This window comes from Apteryx rowi, unplaced genomic scaffold (assembly GCF_003343035.1).
Source record: "Apteryx rowi isolate R43461 unplaced genomic scaffold, aptRow1 scaffold_32, whole genome shotgun sequence".
Classification (NCBI taxonomy): Eukaryota; Metazoa; Chordata; class Aves; order Apterygiformes; family Apterygidae; genus Apteryx; species Apteryx rowi.
In genome coordinates, this window is record NW_020449641.1 from 4,138,172 (window position 1) to 4,157,960 (window position 19,789).

Here is a 19,789-nt window from a genome sequence, read left to right on the forward strand (position 1 = left end):
GTTGGAAGGGACCTCTGGAGATCATCTAGTCCAACCCCCCTGCTCAAGCAGGGTCACCTAGAGCACGTTGCACAGGATCGTGTCCAGGCGGGTTCTTTGTTCTTTTTTTCCTGATCTGACCTGGTTTTGCTGAAGTTTGAGGCTCATTCCCAAACTCAAAGTAAAATTCAAGGGGAGTGAAACCGAGAGCTCTAAGCCATGTACAAAAATCACCACATTTCTCCTGGCCTTAACACAATTTGACAGCAGCGGTGTTCCTGTCTCTCCATGCTGCACAGATCTTTTTCCACGGGAGCATCTGTGCTCCCCGGGCTCGCCGAGGAAGCCCTGCAGCTCCAGCTATCAAAATCTTTTTCAGAAACCAACGGGTCAGAAGGCACTTCAGAGATGCACAGCTTTTGCCGCCCCCAGATTCTGCACTTCCTTGGGTCTCTTTCTACATGAAAGAGCAAAAGCACTGGTAACAAGCTACGCCTTTGGGTAGTTACCTGAACTAAATGCAGAAACAGCACAGAGACGCGCACAAGGAGCACAAAGTCCTCTCCTTTAATACTGGCTGCAGCCCAGGATGGTTAAGGAGTTGTCTGGGCAATGCATGATTTGTCCCACCTACTACAGACTTCTCCACAGCGCAGGTTCAACACCTGGGCTGGGCTAGCCCTGCATCCCAAAACTCATCAGGCAAGGTAGGCCAGGTTAGCAGGGCCCCAAAATTATTTGCATCTCTCCATTGATTGCAAAGGAACCAGCTTAAATAGAAACAGCTACACCGGTGACTATATCAGCCTGAGGAGCTGCTTCCCCCCAGGCACTTTTGTCTGGACATAAAGTGGGATATTGGCATCTGTTATTCCTACAGCTGTGTGTTCAGGAGGCCTACAAAGTTTAAAAACAGGCTTCACTTAAAACAAGAAACTCAGATTCACCCATCTTTCTCCCCAAAGCTCACCACAGAGTTACTACCTGAAGAGGAGACTACGTAATCACAAGATAGGATTTTTTGTGCTGGCCTAGAGGCAAAAATACTGCACTTGACTTCAAAGACACTCCCTACTTGCATCAGACCATATAGTCTAGTATCACTTCTTTTCAGCTACAGAGACCGGTAACTTTATCACAGCCTCTGCAGGACTGCTATCCCTTATGCTGCAGTAACGATGTGAAAAACCTCAGTTTGTAGAAAATATATCACAAACAGTATGTCTGCTGGTCAATTAAGGAGGGTGGGACACCCAGATAAGTCAGAACAAAAGGCGATAAATAATGAAATAAACTGAGAATTTCTCACAGTTTAGCCAAAAAAAAAAAAAAAAAAAAAAGAGGGAGAGGCAGAGGCAGAGGGGCCCTTCTTTCCTTGCAGGTAATATTCCTAGTGATCCAGTAAAGACTGGGGGGGGGGGAACAAGCCAACAAAGAAACCACAAAACCTTGATACTTTTATTTATCTAAGGTTCCCTCAATGATACTGCCCCAAGCTATAATCAATGAGAGAAAGAAACATAYCATAAAGAAAAAAAATACATATATACCAGCACAGCTAAACACAAACCCTGCCATAAGCATTTCCCTTCTGTAATTCACAGAATTCATCAGGGATCAAACTCAAGCCTTCTCTCTAACCTCACCCTTCTTGTATACTGAGAAGGACTTAGCTTCCCTTGCTTTTAAAGGAGCAGTACTGCTTAACACACTTGGGATAAACCTATTCCTCCCACTCAGGATTCTCTGTATGCTCTTCTATTTTTCTGTAGGGAAAGCTGATCCAGCAGTGATGGACCTGAACTAACATGGACAAGACTTCTGCAGTGATTTAGTGGCTTCCTAAACACAAAGTCAACTACTGCAGAATGGATTTAAAGAACAAGTTATAGCTTCCTTGACCCCAAGACTAAGCACAAGAGTATTTCCACAAAATGCATATTCCCAGTGCTGACCACATGCTATTAGGGTTCCTATGCAATATGCAGAGGGATATTTTTGCCCTTATTTTATAAGCAACACCATTATTCATTAGGATGTTTACATTAAGGATCACATTCTAGCTGCTCATACACAGTTCTTCAGGGCTGGATATGCAGAGGAAGCTCAGCAGATCCTCTGCTTTCTCTGATGCAGCACTGAGTGCTCCTTCAGCTGGTGCTCCCAGAAGGTCCAGGAGCAGGTCACCACCAGGAAACATCCCCACAGGCCCACTCACAGTGCACAGCAGTGAAGAACAACAGGGAGCAGGAGCTAAGCCATGGCTCTGTTCCTGGTCTGCAGCATCTGGCAGTTTGAGGTTTTTCCAAGAGAAAAGGCACAGCCCTCAGCTGCTGACCCTTCTCAGAGCAGTCATCCCATGACCTACTCACTGCACTTCCTCTGAAGGGTATCTTGCCTGTTCCCAYTTCTACAGGTCAAATTCTCTAGCTGTATTACCCCCACACACACCTTAATTTTCTGATGCCTTTATTACAGCTGAGGCAAGTCATGATTTGATCTCTAATCTCCCTGTCATTACTAAAGAGGTAACATGATGCTAACATTATTCAGTTCAGCTGCCCTGCTGTTGAGCCTTAAGTTATCTCAGTCCATCATGGGCTGCTGTGCTTTCTGTTACTATACCGTACAGCTATACAGAGCTTTTCAGTGCCTGGAGCTTCCTGAAGGACATGATAGGTGCAGGTGCTCACACATACCTTGTTTGATCTCTAGGGACGTGTTCATAGGAGGCCTGGGGATCACATCCAAATCAGTTACCCCACAGTCACATCCCTCGCTCCCAAAATGCTGAAGCTATTTGCTGCATGTGGTGGGGAAGAGAATAAGAACTGCGACAGAGACACTGGAAGAAGTGCTTTTTATCAGAAATGTCACTGGCTCTTTAATGACCTCTTTTATTTTTGCCATTTAAGGTGAATAGGGMGTTCACCCCATACCTGCAAAATAGGAAACATACAAGCAGGATACCTCCCCTTAATGCAGAGAGGAGCTATGAGGTCACACATCAACCGTGCATGCAGCAAAGACCCGCTGAGGGCACTAAGTCTTCCTTATTCTCATCAGCAAAGCAGCAGCACAAACATGGCCTGGCCACATGTAGCAGAACAAACCCCAGCACAAAGAACACCATACTCTGTCAAGCACTGCAGGGCAGCTCAGTCTAGTCCTCCATGAACCCTGAGCTCCGGAGGACCAAGGAAGAGGGCACAACACTGACTTCCAGCTGGGACTCCATCGTGGAAGGCAGCCTGCCAAGACCCCATTTCTTGTGGTTCACATAGGGCCTCTCATTACCAGTACGTGACTGCCAAGGCTGAGGCAAGCTAGGTCCCACTTTGCCTTCAGCCAGGAAATCTAAAGGGACTCAGCAAGACCCTACTCCTAGGAGTCACTTTGATCTGACCTCACTGAGTTAATGGCACGGATCTCAGGGGGGCTGGCTTTTAGTGATCTCTTAAAAGATGAAGGGCTTAGTGACCTTTCAGGGATTTGAGCCACTGGTTCCAAGGACTCTTGCAATTCATAGCAAGGCTTTGGTTGGCAGGCCAGGCACTATCTGAGGTTGCTGGTGCAGAACTGCTTTAAAATTCACTCCAGAAGTTACTGTGTTGGGTGCCGGAGGTAGCCAGAGGTACTCTGTGTTGGCTATGTCTTAAACTCTGAAGTTCTTGAGCTACTGTTTTCTGTGCAATAAGCTGTCAAACAATAAAGGACTGTGCTGGCTCAGAAGGCAAGCAGCCATTTTGCAGTCAGCAACCCGCAAARAGGTAAAAGGAAGGTAGCTACTGCGTAGTTTTGACAGGAGACTTCCCTGTTTGTTTGCTCTCTTTTTCTGCAGTAGAACACACCCTGACTCAACGTCTCTGCCTGGTCGYAGCTCCGCAATGTTGCAAGGGATTCCTGAAGCAGGCTCCTGAAACAGCCCGGCCTGGTACCTGCTGCACTGCAAAGGACACTGGTCTGGCAAAAGGAGAAAGCATCTCCAGGGCTGATCTGAAACACTGCTGGGAATAATGTTATCTTTTGTGCCTGTGCAACAGTTTTGCTGAGGATGTGACTGTAAACACGAGACCTGTAATGCATCTCAGGAGTGTATTTCACCTAAATGTTTTTAAACATTTGTTTATGGCAATTAAACATTTTAGGCAGGAATTTACACATTCCATTATTCTTATTTTCCTCCATTCAGGCTGCAGCTGTCATAATGGGAGGTTGATTTATGACTCACCCAACCAGCACTCAAATCCTTAACACACCAAAACCAGCATTCAAGTCAGAGCGTAAACTGCTTCTAATTTACTTAGATTAACTCCACGTTTAAAGTGCCACAACAGAAACTGCAGTTCCCATCCCCTAAAAAGGACAGGTTCCAGAATACTCGATAAGCTAAATACTGCAAACATATGCAGATGGAGAAGGACACCAAAATCCCTCGTTTAGAACTACTGTATTAATGAAGGCTTGTATTAACTCGGCACAAAAATGCATCAGTGAGCTTCATGCAGATTACTATGGTGACAGGCATCAGCACAGAACTCAGGGCAAAAGAGAAGATGAAAAGCTGAGGGAGAAAAATGTTCTTTTTCCATCCAGTAACTGCTAAGTTCTCTAGAGTGTTTTGGGCTTAAGATGTGGTAAGTGACTGTCTCCAATCAAATGCATCACTATTGGCATAAGTTTAATAGCTCAACTCACTAGGCTGATTCATTGAGTCCAGCTCAACTCACAACCGCTGCACCAGGAGCTGCTGTCCTTGAAGATGAGGGGTGTATTTCTCCAGGACCATGTGCCTTGCCCAGCTTGTCCTGGCTACACCAACTGTGATCATGACAGAGCGCCAGCATTCAGCAGATGCTGTGAACCGGTGTCCGTGACTGCACCAGCAGTGAGTCATGCACGAGGCAGGTCGAAGCCTCCTGAGCCACACACGGGGATCCTGGAGGACGCTCAAACTGTGTCACTCGGGTGCACAGGTAGGGAATCCTTCCTCTGCAAATAGGGCACAGTGCCGCAAAATGCTGAGCATTTTCAACTCCCACAGGAGTCACTAAGTACAGAAAAGCATGCAGGTAGAGGCAAGGAGGACATTTCCCAGCCCCACAGAACGTTTGCCAAGACTTCAGTGGCTAACCAACACAGCAAAATTGTTCTGAGTAGAAGGACGCACTCGAGCTGGTAGAAGCCCACAAGCAGGTGGCCTGGAGGGACTCGGCAAGTCAGCCTGTAGCATCCTGAGTAACAGGCGGGGGGAGAGGGCGAATGAACATGTGTGCCACAGAGCTGAGGGAGACGAGCAGCATTAGTGGGCACATGCATTTGAATGCCTCCTCCTCAGACTGCCCAAGCAGAGCTCTGGCACCTGTGGTCCGTGACTGCTGGATGTGGTGTCAGCCTGCATGGGCACAGCTGCTGAGCAGGTAGGACCACTCTTGGCTGCCTGACCCAGCGCAACCAGAGAGCACTTCATGGTGAGGAAAAGACTGCTGTACAAGCATCAGGAGAGGCTCTGTAGCAAAGCAGTCTGTCCAGCCCCACCTTGCAAAGCTGCCACAGATCCCTTCTGTTTAGATACAGACATTCACCTTAACGCATGGGCACGCCACCCAGCCTGTAGGTAGGATGGAGAGATGTAAACAGACTGACTGACTGTCGCTGAGAAATCATTTCCCGAGGTCTGTGACTCTAGAGGCATCAAACAGATGATTTCAGCTTTCCTCTTGGTGTTGCAGAACGAAGGGCATGCCCAGCTCCAGTTCACAGTGATTACAGGGTTAGAGTTACCCTCCAATTACAGTGAATTTATTCTGAGAAGAAAAAGATTCTGGGATAATAGGGCTGCACGGCACGCTCATGTATTTACTCATCTCAAGCGAGAATCTCCACACAGGCCAAATAACTACAGAGATAACTGGTGTTTCCAGGATGCATTACATGAAATAACAAGCTGCGCTGACAGGGATGGACTCTGCATCTGAGGGACATGCTTCCAAAAATGCTGTTTCCCTAAGTCAGAGGGATGATGGACTCAGGATGATGACAGCACCCATCAAAGGCATCTCCTCCTGTCACTGTCAGTGAGTCACAAGAGCAGAATGGCAACCTGTAGGCAAAAAGAGCATGCAGAGAAGTGATTTCCTTTCCTGTGCTGGTGCCTGCAAGGAGGAATAGTAATAAGCYCTCCAGCACAGTGCACGGCTGCCTCCCTGCACCCTTCTACCAAGAAACAGACATGTACAAAGCTTTGCACTACACATGCTTTGCTCTTACAAAAATGAGTCCCTCCAGGGAAGTTTATTTCCCACTTGTAGTGTCTATGGATGTTATGACTTAGGGAGAAGTCACTCTGTACCTCACTAGCTCTCCAAGTTCCTGACCCTATACAATGGCCACATAAGGTCCAGGGCTCAAGAAAAAGAAAGGTCCAAAGTCTTGGATGAATTTTCCTAGAAGGCAAATACCAAACTAATGTACATCACACACGAGCTACCCATTCTGAGCAATCTCTGCACACAAGCAAAGGATGGCACTGCAGGGCAGAAAGAGGTCTCTAAGAACAACCACAGAGGAAAGCAACGGCATGGCAAGAAGAAGATTGATGTCCTAACTCTGCCATCAGGTATCTTGGTATGGAAATTGCTGATTACTACTGGGTAGAACTGTCCAACTAAGTATTATCTCGGTCCAAAAATCCAGAGTAAGATCAGCTGAAGCTATACGCAAACTCCATCTCATTAACTAGGGAAAAAAGGAGATCTTAAAGAGGTAAATGTTTTCATTTTTTTCCTTTGAAATGATGTTTGCTTTGGAATTTTAATGAAAAAAGTTAGGATTTTAAAATAGCTGGAAGTGAAACCCAAAGTTTCATTTCAAATTGAATGAAGTATTTCATAGGACCCGAATCCCCTCCTCTCCACACACTTCTTTTATTTGACCAGTGAACTGAAAAATCARTTCTTCACACAGTTACACTTCTGGCTTTGTTTTTCCCACCCCCAGGACATGTTTTGGGTTGCTCTGCTGATCCAGCATGTTTCACCAGTCATCAAACTTTCAAAATGTTTCCCTTTGAAGAGCAATGCTCTATACATGTATTGACTCCATTGCTGATGAGGAGAAAAGCAAAGCCTGATAGAAACTGAAAGCATGAAGGAAAGACGTAGGGCTATTCCAGAATTTATACAGTGTGAGCCCTTTTTAGTTAAAGGGAGGGGAAAAAATGAGAACTGGTATCTGGAATAAAAGATTAATGGAAGAGAAATTGTAGCTAATGCTCCTAAGCTGTCATTTTCTAGCAGAGTCAATGCCTCGGCTACCGAAAGTTGAGGCACGCTCGTAAGTATGGAGAGCAAAGCAAGCGAGATGTATTATTTATTTTGAGGAACTCCCTGCAATTATTCCTGACATATTGTGTAATTAGCCAAAATTACAGCATATTCACCAAGACCGAAACAGAGCATAGCATAAATATTGTGTGTGAGCCCACAATCACAGAGTGTATTTCATTCGGGTACAAATGTGACTCCACAAACTAACCATGTGCGCGCCTCTTCACAGAGGCGTCTCGCTGGCCCGCATCGGTCCCCGGTGACGTTTCAGAGCTGTCTGTGCTCTCTGCCCCAAGGCTCCCCTGGCTCACGAGCGGGGCACCCACACCACTCACCACAAAGGGAAAAAAACATCGGGAGAAAAATTGGTGGTGTTGCCRCAGCAGTGCTGAGAGCCCAGGATCAGGACACCCTTCTGCCAAGCACTGAACCAACATTTAACACTTGTAACTTTTTGCCACTTGTAGAATTAAAAGGTTAAGTTTTGCTTTGCTTTCTCCAATATGCAACCTAAAACTCCTTCACTGTGAATTAAGCTGATTTCTTCTTGATTTCCTGCAAAGAAAATCTAGGTTGGATGCTAGGAAATTCTTTCTACCAAGGCTACCAGGGAATGGCCTGGAATCTGTTCCATAGGAGGGTGTAAAGAACATGTTAAAGAAACATGTCGGGGGGTGCACATCAGGTTTCAGCGCAGGGGTATGGTTGCACTAGTCGACGTCGGGGRTCCCTTCAGCCTTGTAATTCCAGGAGTCCATGACCTGGTGACATTATCACGTCTGCACCCCAAGTCTGTTGAAGGGCTCCATGGCACAATCCCCCTGCTCCCCTCACCTTGAAGTGCCCCACACAGGCCACCAAATCACACACAATCCTGAAGTGAACAGTGCAGAAGCCATCCCTGCTGTTCAGGCCTGTCACTGCACTGTGATTTGTGCTATTCTCAGACACTAAATCTCTCTGCTTCCTCCATCAATCCTGCAGGCCTGAAATACTGCAGAAGCACCGAGATGTCCCTCATGCAACCAACACAATACTACAGAAATGACTACATCATTCTTTCACTCTGCTCCGCGCTCTCGGAAAGGTAAATTCATTAAAATAGAAAATGGACAGAACATGCTATTAACAAGCACTGAGCAGAAACGAATCACTTAAGATGCTCTCAGTCCCAGGCAGGGTACCTGGTCCTACCAACGTGAGCCCACCTAACATCCCTGTGTAAGAATCCAATCACTGCATGGCAATGCAGGGCAAAATTCGGGCTCTGGTGTTGTTCTGCAAGCACTGAATAACAGTGGGCAATAATGACTTCTTTTGCGACATATTCCTCATGAGCTCCCTTGGCATTTTTCCAAAGGGATGAGAGGTGTTTGACTTCTTTTTCTAACGGGGAAAAAAAAAAAAAAAAGGAAAAATTAAAGCTAGAACCAGTGGGGTTGCATTTTAACAATTTTTTTGCTCACTGCACTAACACGCCTTAAACCCTCCTATAGCATCTGGTAGGCTTTTTTTTGACTCAAAATGCTCTGAGAGAAGATACTAAAAATTGTGATGTTATTAAATTTCAACAGATCTTCCACAACACCCAAATGCTTAAAGAAGATGAGCAGCTTGTTTCTCTCTGGTTTGAAACACCTTTGCCCTTTAAAAAGCAAGATCTTCATGCTAAAACTGAAGGCATTTGATTCAAATTCTTTTTTGTTTCCTTCTACTTTGTGAAAATACAATGATTTTACCTGCAGAATGGTTTAAATTTTCCATCTTGAGTCAGATTTCTTCAACCTAAAGAAAACACTCGCAGTGTTGAGAAAGCTGCGACCTGCTTCGCTAGATCTAAAGTTACATTTTAAATAGGGACAGCCACTCCCGATGCTCTTGTTTTGTGGTTAATATCTCACTAGAAACACTTTTTCTGATGTCAGGCAGTCTGAGGGACTCCGCTGACACAGGCAGGTTCACCGGCTGCCCCGCCGGTCCTCTGCCCCATGCCATCTCAGGAGAGAGCTGTAAACCTAGAGGTCCCTCACTGGGAAGTCTGAGCTCAGGATGACACAGGCCAGATGGAGGGAAAAAAAAGGAATATCTACATCTCCAGCAGGTCTCTGAACACAGCTTCTCCTTCTCTAGCTGCCCGTGAGACATTCACTGCATGAGGGCTCAGATCTAAGGAGCTCTCAAATGTCATCTGGTAGCTTTCTAATCAGTCCGAAACTGGTATTTGTCCCTAGCTATAAAACCTAAAATTTATTTTATGGAAAGCAAAGCGGTATTTTTGAAGAATCAGAAAGAAACAGATATAACAGAATAAATGTTTAAAGAAACAGAGAAGGTAGAAGTGGCACAGAAAGAAATTAAATAAAAGCCAAAACAAATGCTTATAATTTTTTAAATAATTATGCTGTGTGTTAGCCAGCAGGCAGAGCCTGTACTGAAAAGCATAAAACCAAACCATAAAAAGCCAGCAGAGTACTGGTAGTTATATCACAAGCTCTGCCAGCCCTTTTAGCCACTGTCACAGAAAATCTCCACCAGAACACGATGTGGGTCACCAAAGGATGCATGCCTGAATGTCTGCAGATCGATAATTGAAACGGAAAGCGTTCAAAGCCAGCGATAAAGACCCAGATCCTGTTACAGGCCCTGTGCCAGGGAAAGGACCGACACAGGACTGGGTGGCTGGTCCAAYGCCCTCGCCTGCCAGTACGTGCTCCCCGGATCTCCTGCAGCCCGGCGGCCCCCGAGTCCCCGGAGAGCCRTGTCCAGCAACCGGTATGCACTCCCCAACCCCCAGCCGGCCCCTGGACGCCAAGGACTGCTGTGTCTTTTTGCTAATTTCTCCCTGTTCTTCAATTTTCTGGAAGATGTGACTGGCTGTTTGCAGCCTGGCTTCACTTGCAGCAATCCTATATTACTTGACCTTTTGCAAACAGTTTTGCTTTGGGAGGTGAAAGAAATGTATTTATTTGGCAGTTTTAGCAATACAGGGGGCAACTGCTAAGCAAAGAAACTATCCGTGCAGCCTGCAAGGGGAGGGGACTGCAAACTATGCTGTTCTAGATAAATATAAATTAAGTGAACATGTTCTATTAACCACAAGACCTGGCTCTTTTCTTCCTCCATTTCATCCTAAAATGCTTAAATATTTCAAGTTTTCCTTTCTTGATAAAGGAACCGTTTTTCTTTTTCTCTTTATCGTGACCACAATCAGCTCTCAGTTGGAAAAGAGTGACTAGTAACAGAATTATATTGCCTCTTAGTGGATATTTTGCCAGTTCATAACATGTGGCCATTACCTCCCCTTAACAGGGCAGACTGCTGCAAAGAATACGGGACTGCAGGGATGCAACACACGCTGGAGGGACGGTGAGAAAGGAGTGCCAAGGGGGGAGACCCCCCRCTTCAGCTCTGCACAGCAAGGTCCACGCATGCTGTTATGAAACGGGGGAGAAGCTCTGCGCTCTCCATCACCATAATGGCTGTATCCAGCTCTGGATCTTCATCCTCAAATCCAGCTCACCGCCACTGGAGACAACCAGCCATTTCACATCCCCCCTTTCGACACCTATCAATTTGGCCACACACTCCAGACAAGACCTATCACACCAAAACGCCCCTGGGAAGCAGGCTGGGGAATGCAGGCTGGTGGCAGCGTAGCCGCCCCTTCCTTTCGCCGTGGCTGCCCACCTTCTGGGCAGAGAAGCACCAGAGATCCTCAACGGAGCAGATCTCTCTGGGAACATGACGACGCCAAGGCCCGCTCAAAATACAGTTCCCCTGAGTGCTCATCAATGCTGAAGGGGCAGCAGTGCCAGGCAGACTCTGAGGGGGGCATCCCTTGGACTAAATCCCCCCTTTCTCCCACGCACAAGTTCAGGTACAATACATGCACGAGCTGCAGAGAAGCGAGGGAAATTCCTGCCTCCCCCGACCCGACCCAGTCTAGGGTCTGAATAAGAGCTGAACAGCCCTCCAGAATTACAGCTCTGCCAGGAGTAGCATAAYCTCTCCTGGCATCTCCTTAGAGCGATCTCAGGGACAGCAATGCAACTGCCCCACGTGGCACTGGGGAAAGGGGCAAACCCACAGCCGCCCAGCAGACGCAGGAACAGAGCTGAGCAAGCCCCACGCAGTGCCTAGGGCCAGTTTCAGCATTAACCCTTTCCTCACTCTTTCCACCCAGCCTGCTCCAAGGGKAAAGGACAGAGAGCTCCAAAGACTAGAGCAGCTGCGGGGACCCAGCCTTCCCCAGCCCTGGTGCAAGGTGCCACGCGGTGGGGCATCCCGTGGAGCCTGGGGACAGGAAGGGCTATCTGGGGTCGCTGCCCTGTGCAGGCAGCCCAGCCTCGTAGCCCATGTCTCTGTCACTTGTCACCTTTAACCAGAACATCCTGGAGCGGCTGCAAGGCGGCAAAGGTGTCTGGCTGATTTCAGGGCACATCTAGCTTAATTTTCTCAGCAGCCAAGTCAGCTTCATTACGGTATCAGAGAGCCCCAGTTCAGTACTCCGAACAAATAGGCAGATATTTGTATATGCTGCAGTATGGAGGCTGGGAAAAGCCAGAGTAGTCTGCCTGCAAACTGAATACTATAGTCCTTTTCTGCAGCTTTCTCTAGAAAGCTGCCTTCTGCTTTACCATTTTAAAGATGTGTCCTAGCTGCTATTTTCAGGGACCATACTGTCAGGAAACAGTAGCTCTACAGACCTGCTACTATGCTGCAAAAGCTCAGTGTTCATACTCACTCCCACCAGTCCACAGATCCCCCTCAAAAATCAGTTTATTCCAGGAAGTCCTGCTAGTTTTCCTGGCAGGGTAAGGGGCACAAAAGTGTGTTGATGGCCATACTACAGCTTTTAAGTGTTGCAAAGTAAAAGAGGCCTCCAGAAAGGCCAAGTTATTTCAGAATTCTGCTGTCTGTCAGAACAGGCTAAGAATAAGACAGTAGATGAGTAGTTTGCTTTATACTCAGAAAGGATAATGGATTAATATGAAAAATACTTTGTTAGTTAGGGAATAGAGATGAACCATGTATTAACTGGAGAAGAGAGTATAAAGATACAATTTCCTGACAGACTGCAATGTGTGCAGCCCAGGTACAGAATGGATGGTTTTGGTACTAGACATTTCACAAGACACTTCCCAGATTAARGTACAATAATAATGCAACTGTGGCAAAGATGTTACCATAGGACTGGAGCAACTGAAAATGTGCTGCTGTTCAGGCAACAGAACACGGAGTACCTGAAAATATATGTGTATTTAAAAGTTAGTTCTTTGGAGAGGCTCTTTTACACTTTTGGTTGCCTTCTCCTGCCAAACCATGGAATTCGCAAGCATGAAAGGGATATCAATCTCTTGCATTTTTTCTCATTTTAATAATTGTTTTGACTTTAATAATAAAGGTAAATCCCAGCTTGGCTTCTACTGTGCAGAAGTAGAAAACTCTCAGAACTAATGTTCACATAACTGGTCAGAGGCATGAAACAAAAGCCTAACTGACCACAGTGTTATCTGGCAGTTCATGGGGTGCACATTTTTGGAGGGGAAAGCAGGAAGGAAGATAAGCCCAAGTGAGTTTGCACTTGCTACTCAACATAGTGAGACTCATTATCATATTTGTCTCTCAGAGGAGTGAGATGCTTACAATCTATTCAGTTCTTGTGGCAGCTCTGCTCTCTACTCTGCCTGAGTCAAGTTGTTGATTTTTTTTGTAGCAGATATCTGCTAAAAAAATATAGTATCTGGTCTACTGAAATTAGTCTATATTCATGCTGAATTCAGCAAAGCAAGGAAGGAAGGAAGRAGGGAAGGAAGAATGGAAGAAAGGATGGAAGGAAGAAGAAAATCTTGTCTTCCTTTTGGTATTTTTGGAACCCAAGCCTTTGATTTTTTACTTCAAAACAACATTTCATTTTAAAGTATACCTAAAAGTTACAAAAAAATGCACATATAAAAATCCTCCAAATGAAACCAAACCTTTTTTTTTTTAAAAGCAATTATTTCAGTCAATGATAAACTAATTTATTTTGATCTTTTATTTTCTGGGGAAGGAAAATAATCGCTCAGTAATCGCTTTTCCCCCAAGTTTTCCTTTCGACCAGTGACTGAAGAATCAGTCATTCGTACAGCTCTAATGGTGAACCTCCCCTACTGGACAACAATTTTCATCGCTCCCACAAGCACAACTACCCCTGAGGCCATGGGGAGAGAAGWCATCCATCCCTTTAGTAGCTTGGATGACTTCCATGGATTTTCTTGGCATCAGACATATTCAGTCCAGACCTAGYACAAGGTGGCTTACTGACTGACGTGCTCACCTGCAACCTGTGTTGCAAAGCGGGTCGGCTGCTGAGTTTTCTATGCGCTGGAGTAACCTGAGAACCTGCAGTTCCTTCTCCAGATTTTCAAGTCTGAAAGCTCTGGGTTGCTATCTGACCTCCCCATAGTAACCAAGCACCGACACACAGAGTGACAATCACCACATCTGCAAGTCATGAACATGGGGAACACCACCCCCGGCTCTCCATTTGATAAAATGGAACCGATTTGCCGAGCTGTCACGAGCAGAAGGGAGCCTTTTTCTCCCCCTCTTGATTATTTCAGCATTCACTAGCACCTGCAGATCCAGAAGGACCTTACAGCACAGGCTGACCGCACCAACTACAGACGGCCCCAAGCAAGGAGGACACACATCCCTCAAAGCTATGACCCTTCCTTACCAACATCAGTTAGGCTCGTGTTTGGCCAGTCACATGGCATACAAGTGTTCACCTCAGCCAGTTCTTCTAAAAGCCCTTGTCAGCAAGGCAATGCCAGGATGAGTATTTCCAGGCATTTCTATACACCCCAGCCACTCCTCACACCAGGACAGCAGCGGCTTATGGGGGACAGTACCAAATTCTGCAGAGGAGCAAGGCAGAAGCATCTGATGGACCACCCTTGGCTCTATGCACGCGTAGACACGCATTCACACATTACGGAAAAGTGCTGGTATCCGCTCTAAATAATACTGCAGACAGCAGCTAAGCACTGAGGTAACGTAGCCAGCATTCGGACGCTATAGCAATGGATGGGCCAAATTTCACAGCCTGGGCAGATATTACAACTGTTCTGAGATAAATGGCTCTGTAAAAAACATGGAAGGACTATGCCAAATTTAACAATCAGCATGCAGAACTAAAAAGGCTTTTTTTCCATGAGCTTCAATCATCATTTTCACTGTATGAAGTCAGAAAGGACTTCAGGATATAACTCAGGGAATTTAACAGCTTACGGAGATGATGTTTTAAAGGAATCTCTGAATGAACGAAGTCCTTCCATGTCCTTCAACTAAACTCACTCTTACATTTTACTTAAACTGCTGCATAAATATCTACTTATGTATATTTTAAATTCCAAATCTCCATCTATTATTTAAAACAAAAAATACCGCAAAGGGAAAACATGTTTTAAGTTACTGCTTTCTGTCTACCTGTGAGCCATTTCCTTCACTTTGGGAGAAACCTTTAGATGTCCTTAAGGAAAAGCATTCTCTCTCTGGAGGAATGCAAAATACATATCAGACAGAAAAAGAAAAAAAAAAAAACAAACAGAATAGTTTTGATTTTCCTGGGGTAAAATCCCTCTTTGGAGGCTATGAGCTCAGCATTCTGAGCTGGAAACCAACCTACGGATACAACATCTGCAGGGCTGGAGACGATGCTACACAACACCTGGCACGGTCTGTCCAAAGGCTGACTAAACTCAATTATGATTTCCCCGAATAATGACACCCCTCCACTGGCGCTCGCTCAGAAAATATTCCCATGAACTCCCATCGATGCTGTGCCTGATACTCCATCCTGTTTCCACTTGTATGCAAGGCTCCCAAAACACATCAGCTTAGTCATGCCACACCTCAGGGCCCTGCCGAGCCTGCGGCAGGCGACGTTGTGGCCCTCCCTGGGCCTAACCCCCCCAGCTCTCCAGGATGGGCTCTGACTGAGGAGGCGGCAGGCGAGGCAACAGTCACAGCCTTCACAGGCAAGCTGGGCCCACCAGCCCAGAGCCTCCTGCAGCAGAATCACAGAACAGCTGTGACGGGGAACTGCCTGACCAGGAGGGGACTCGACGCTTTAATTCAGCCACAAAGGGGGGGGGGGGCCACTGTTTGGTTCAACCGTTTGTTGACAGAGCAGATGTAGAAAGAGCTGCTTGGTCTAGTCTTCTGCATTCACCTCTTGGATCTACCATTCTCTGATTACACAAAGACCCATCTCTTGAACCTGCACCACAAAACCATGCCATACAGCAATTTCTTCTGAATTCTCTATCAAGTTACTATGGTCAGAGCAAAATTTACGATCTGTTTTTTAGCTGCACTTTATACAGTTGTGCAGGTGCTGTTCTACATGCACATAGTTTGCTTGGCGCCTGCACAATCGCTGCCAATGGCCTGTATTAATTCACGGTAACAGGATTAAGCCCAGGTTTCCAAATTTTCAGCTTGGTGCATAACACAGCATGCTTATTTGGCCTATCTTAAGCTGCCATTTCATATCTAAGAGCTAAACACATACAAGAGATATAAATAACATAAAAAGTGGAGACAGTGAGTGCACGAGAGTGCTGCCTTTGCCCATTGAAAAGCCAGACGAAACAAGTGCCGGTTTTACAACATGGTGCTTACTGCAACTGAGAAACGAGATGTTTCTGCAGTCTGCTTTCCCTAGGCACTGACAGCTTTGATTATACAAGATGTCCCTGCATGGACCTGGTTCCCCATAGCTCTCTACAACCTGCAATTACTCATGCCCACTGCCAAGTGAGTGTGAATTTCTACCAGATGAGAACTCTCCATTCACACTCGTAAGCGGGAGCATTTCACTCTCGCTTTGCACAAGCTGTGAGGCGGAGCACAAGGTGTCAACCAGTGCAAAATATAACTCTGCTAACACACATCTTTACTAAAGATTTTAGTTACAGCAATGTTTGCGTCACATATTAAAAACTACTTAATTGACATAAGCTCACACGATTGCTTAAAAAAAAAATAGCTTCAAAGCAAAAGCAAAGAACAAAGGAAACATAGCACCATCAGAGTTACATTTCTGCAATGGTGCCAGTTGTTACAACTCCACCATTGCAGCATTGCAATCTCACTTGCAGCAGGGTGGCCCAAAGCGTAATGCACTGGAACAAGCATCAGGAATTAGGTCTCTGTGTCAGGTAACTGGTCTATGCCTTGGTTTCACCATCTGTAAAATGGGGAGAATTTTCTCCATTTGGTAAAGCTTGTTGAGTGCTGCAGATGAAAATCACTCTGTGAACGCTAAGTATTTTGACAGTTATTCCCTATAGCCATAAAACAAGGTCACGTTTAAAAAGGTAAAGATAGTTGCCTTGGCAATGTACCATTTCCAAATGGGATTCTACCTCTTTCGAACATGGATGTTTCTCACATTCCTTTCACTGACTTACAAACTACTGAGCCAGCATATCATTAAGTCAACATAATCACTGAGGTTGTGGATCACTGCACAATGTATGCACATTTCTTTAAACCAGTTTCAATTCATTTGCATATCATATTCTATGCACAAGAGCGACTCTGCAATGAATAAGTTATCTGGCCACAATATACTCCCTGAATAAACAAACTGAGTAGCAGCAAACCGAGTGGCACGCTGCCTTCTGAACAGCACACCTTATTCCAGGAATATGATGTGCCAGTGAAACAATTCTCTATTTAAAGATTTATATAGGGAATTAAAGCAGGCACAGTCCACAGCCTAGGAAAGGACACTCAACATTTTTTTAAAAACAACTCCTCTACTTCTATAATATTGTAAAATGAATACAGTACAGGTTACAAGTGATTGACAGCTCTATTTTTACATGGGCATTAATCCTTCTTTTAGGTCAATAAAAAGACTTCCTTAAATCACTTTGGTCTGTAACTTACTGAACACCTTCCTTAGCATGAAAGTCTAGGCAAGTTGAGGCAATTCTTAGAATTGAGCAATTCTTCGCAGGCTTTCAGTGAGTCCAAAGGAATCAGAATCGGACCTGTGCAGCTAGGAACAATAAAAAAACTCACCACCCACACTCTGCTGTAAAATTCACTCAGACTTTAATGTGATGAAGCATCTTAAAATCTAGGCAACAAGTTTAGACTTCACACTCCTTTAAATCCTTGGCTTGAGGGACATCATTTAATAGCAGGTGGAGACAGGAGGAAAGAGGGATGAAAAAGGACATGATCAGTCTGACTGCAGGAAGCAGTGAGACTCCCAGATCCCGCTCTGGACCCTACAAAGAGTAATTCCTGAGACAAAACAACCATGCTTTCAGGGCAAGAACCATCTTTTGGTTCTGGGCTCACAGGGTAACTAATGCAGGGGGTGGCCCAGCAAGCTGCCACAAATTTGCATCCTCTTTTGGTAACTGCCTTAAGACAGACAGTTAAAGAGTTTGGTTTTCACAGCCTAACCCGTGCTTTCCAGATCTTGAAGCATTTTGCTAGCTAAATATAGTCCCTGCCCCACAGTCTGTGAATCAGGGATGCTGACAGCAATACAACRGATTAATTATTCTTTCCCTTTTGTTGACAACAGTAAGTGGTCTTCTGTGATAAGAGAATTTCCCCCTATCTCTTTTTGTTCCTCACTTGAGTACAGGTCAAATACCTCAACTTACAGACCAGAAAAGCAGCTGCCTGTTAGAGTACCCAGCTAGCTCTGACACCTTGCTGCAGTCGTGACTGACAGATTTCAGATGTGGAGAAGAGGCTTCATGAAAAGATTAATCAACAAGCAATACATTAATATATGTGGGAAACATGGGAGGATTACACAGGCAAGAAAAAGATTGATAGCACATCCCTAAGAACTGAGTGAATGGAGTATCCTTTTTTTTTAAAATATGATACCAACAGATACCTGAGAAAAATACCTGTTCATAGCAGCTTCTCAACTCATTGTTTGTTGCCCCCTCCTTTTTTTTTAACTTTAGTGGTGATTTATAGCAATGAGGAAAAAAAGAAAAAAGGAAGAAGTAAATAATAGTTCCATTAAAAAAATCATGGAGGGCCTATTGGGGCTAGGTACTGAGTTCTCATGCCCACCAAGGAGAGCCGAGAGCACAAAGCACCACTCGGAATTTAAGCTGTGGCTGGTGGGACTTCATTGTGGCAATGCAAGCAACACGTATTGCAAGGCTGAAGTTTTCCACAAGAAACAAAGTCTGAGCACACACACACACACAAAAAAAAAAAAAAGGAAAAAATGAAGGGAAAAAAAGACTGCCCCAAAATGCATTTTTTAGATTCTTGCAAGCTAAATATCAAGTGCAACAGTCACGCAGCTACCACCTTTGAAGCTTTCTAAGGTAACAAGATTCCCTGTACAACTCTGCTCAAGAAGTAGCACTTGATGGATCTAGTTATCAAATGGCCACAATTCTAACTGATCCTCAGCTTATCGATTTCCTTGTCACTACGCAGAAAATAAGAGCAGACTATTTAAAAGCTCGAGAGTATCTACAGGGAGGTGGAAAAATACGATTCTGGGTTAAGCTAGCACGGATTAAGCCGCTGGGTCTCTCCGGCGTCTCTCTTGCCTGGCGACCCAATCTCCTCGCGCTTCCCGGCGGCGGCTGAGGGGATGCTGGCCGCACGTCGGTGCCCATCGATCCGGCGAGCCTGAGCGAGGAGAGCCGGCCAGGACCCAGGCAAAAGTTAAGTGCGGAGCAGCCCTTTCCCCGGACGGCAGGAGGCATCCGAGCGGGCCAAGCCCCGGGGCAGGCGGGCGCCGCGGCGCAACCGCCCGGCTCCGCAGCGGCGGCGGGCCGGGCCCCTCCCGCGGAGCGGCTCCCCCCGGCCCGCGGTACTCACCCGGTCTCCTCCTCACCGGCCTTTTCCTGCCGCTGCAGAAGCGCACTTTGCTGAAGACCCCCAGGACGTGCCTCTCGCAGAGGGAGCGCCCGTCCTTGCTGGGGCTGGAGCGGCGCTTGGAGGCGGACACCCGGTCGCTGTTGGACTCCCTCGCCTGCCGCTTCTGCCGGATCAACGAGCTGGCGATAGCCGCTGCCATCGCCGCTCATGGGCCCCCCGCGCCCCCCGCGCCGCTCCGGGGGGCGCCGGCGGGCCGGGCCGGGCGCGCTGGGGCCGAGCCGCCGCTGCGCCCCGCGCCCCGGGGGGACGGCGACGGGGACGCCCCGATTAACACGCTGCAGCCCCGAGTCCCGGCGCCGGGGAGGGCTCAGCCGGCCAGGCGGAGCAGGGCGCCGAGGCTAACAACCATGGCCGGCCGCCGGACCCCGCTGCCCATGTGTCTGTCCCCGGGGAGCGCCCCGCAGCGCGGCTGCAAATCCCGGCGCGGGCGGGTTTGTGCCAGAGCCGAGGCCGGGCCGGGAGCGCCCCCCGCGCCTTGTAAATCCGGGAGGCGGCTGCCCCGCTTGCAAAGGTCCGCCGGCCGCAGCTGTGTCCAAGGGGGGGCGCGG

General features: G+C 46.7%; 1 protein-coding gene across 1 annotated transcript in view; it reads right to left on the reverse strand.

Annotated features, from left to right (window-relative positions):
- Window positions 1–19,420, reverse strand: part of FGF12 (fibroblast growth factor 12) — a 111,285-nt gene extending 91,865 nt beyond the window's left edge. The window contains exon 1 of the mRNA XM_026070886.1: window positions 19,182–19,420. Within this exon, the coding sequence (XP_025926671.1) occupies window positions 19,182–19,380 (199 nt within the window). The 5' untranslated portion in view covers window positions 19,381–19,420. The remainder of the gene's footprint in view (window positions 1–19,181) is intronic.
- Window positions 19,421–19,789: the final 369 nt, after the last annotated feature.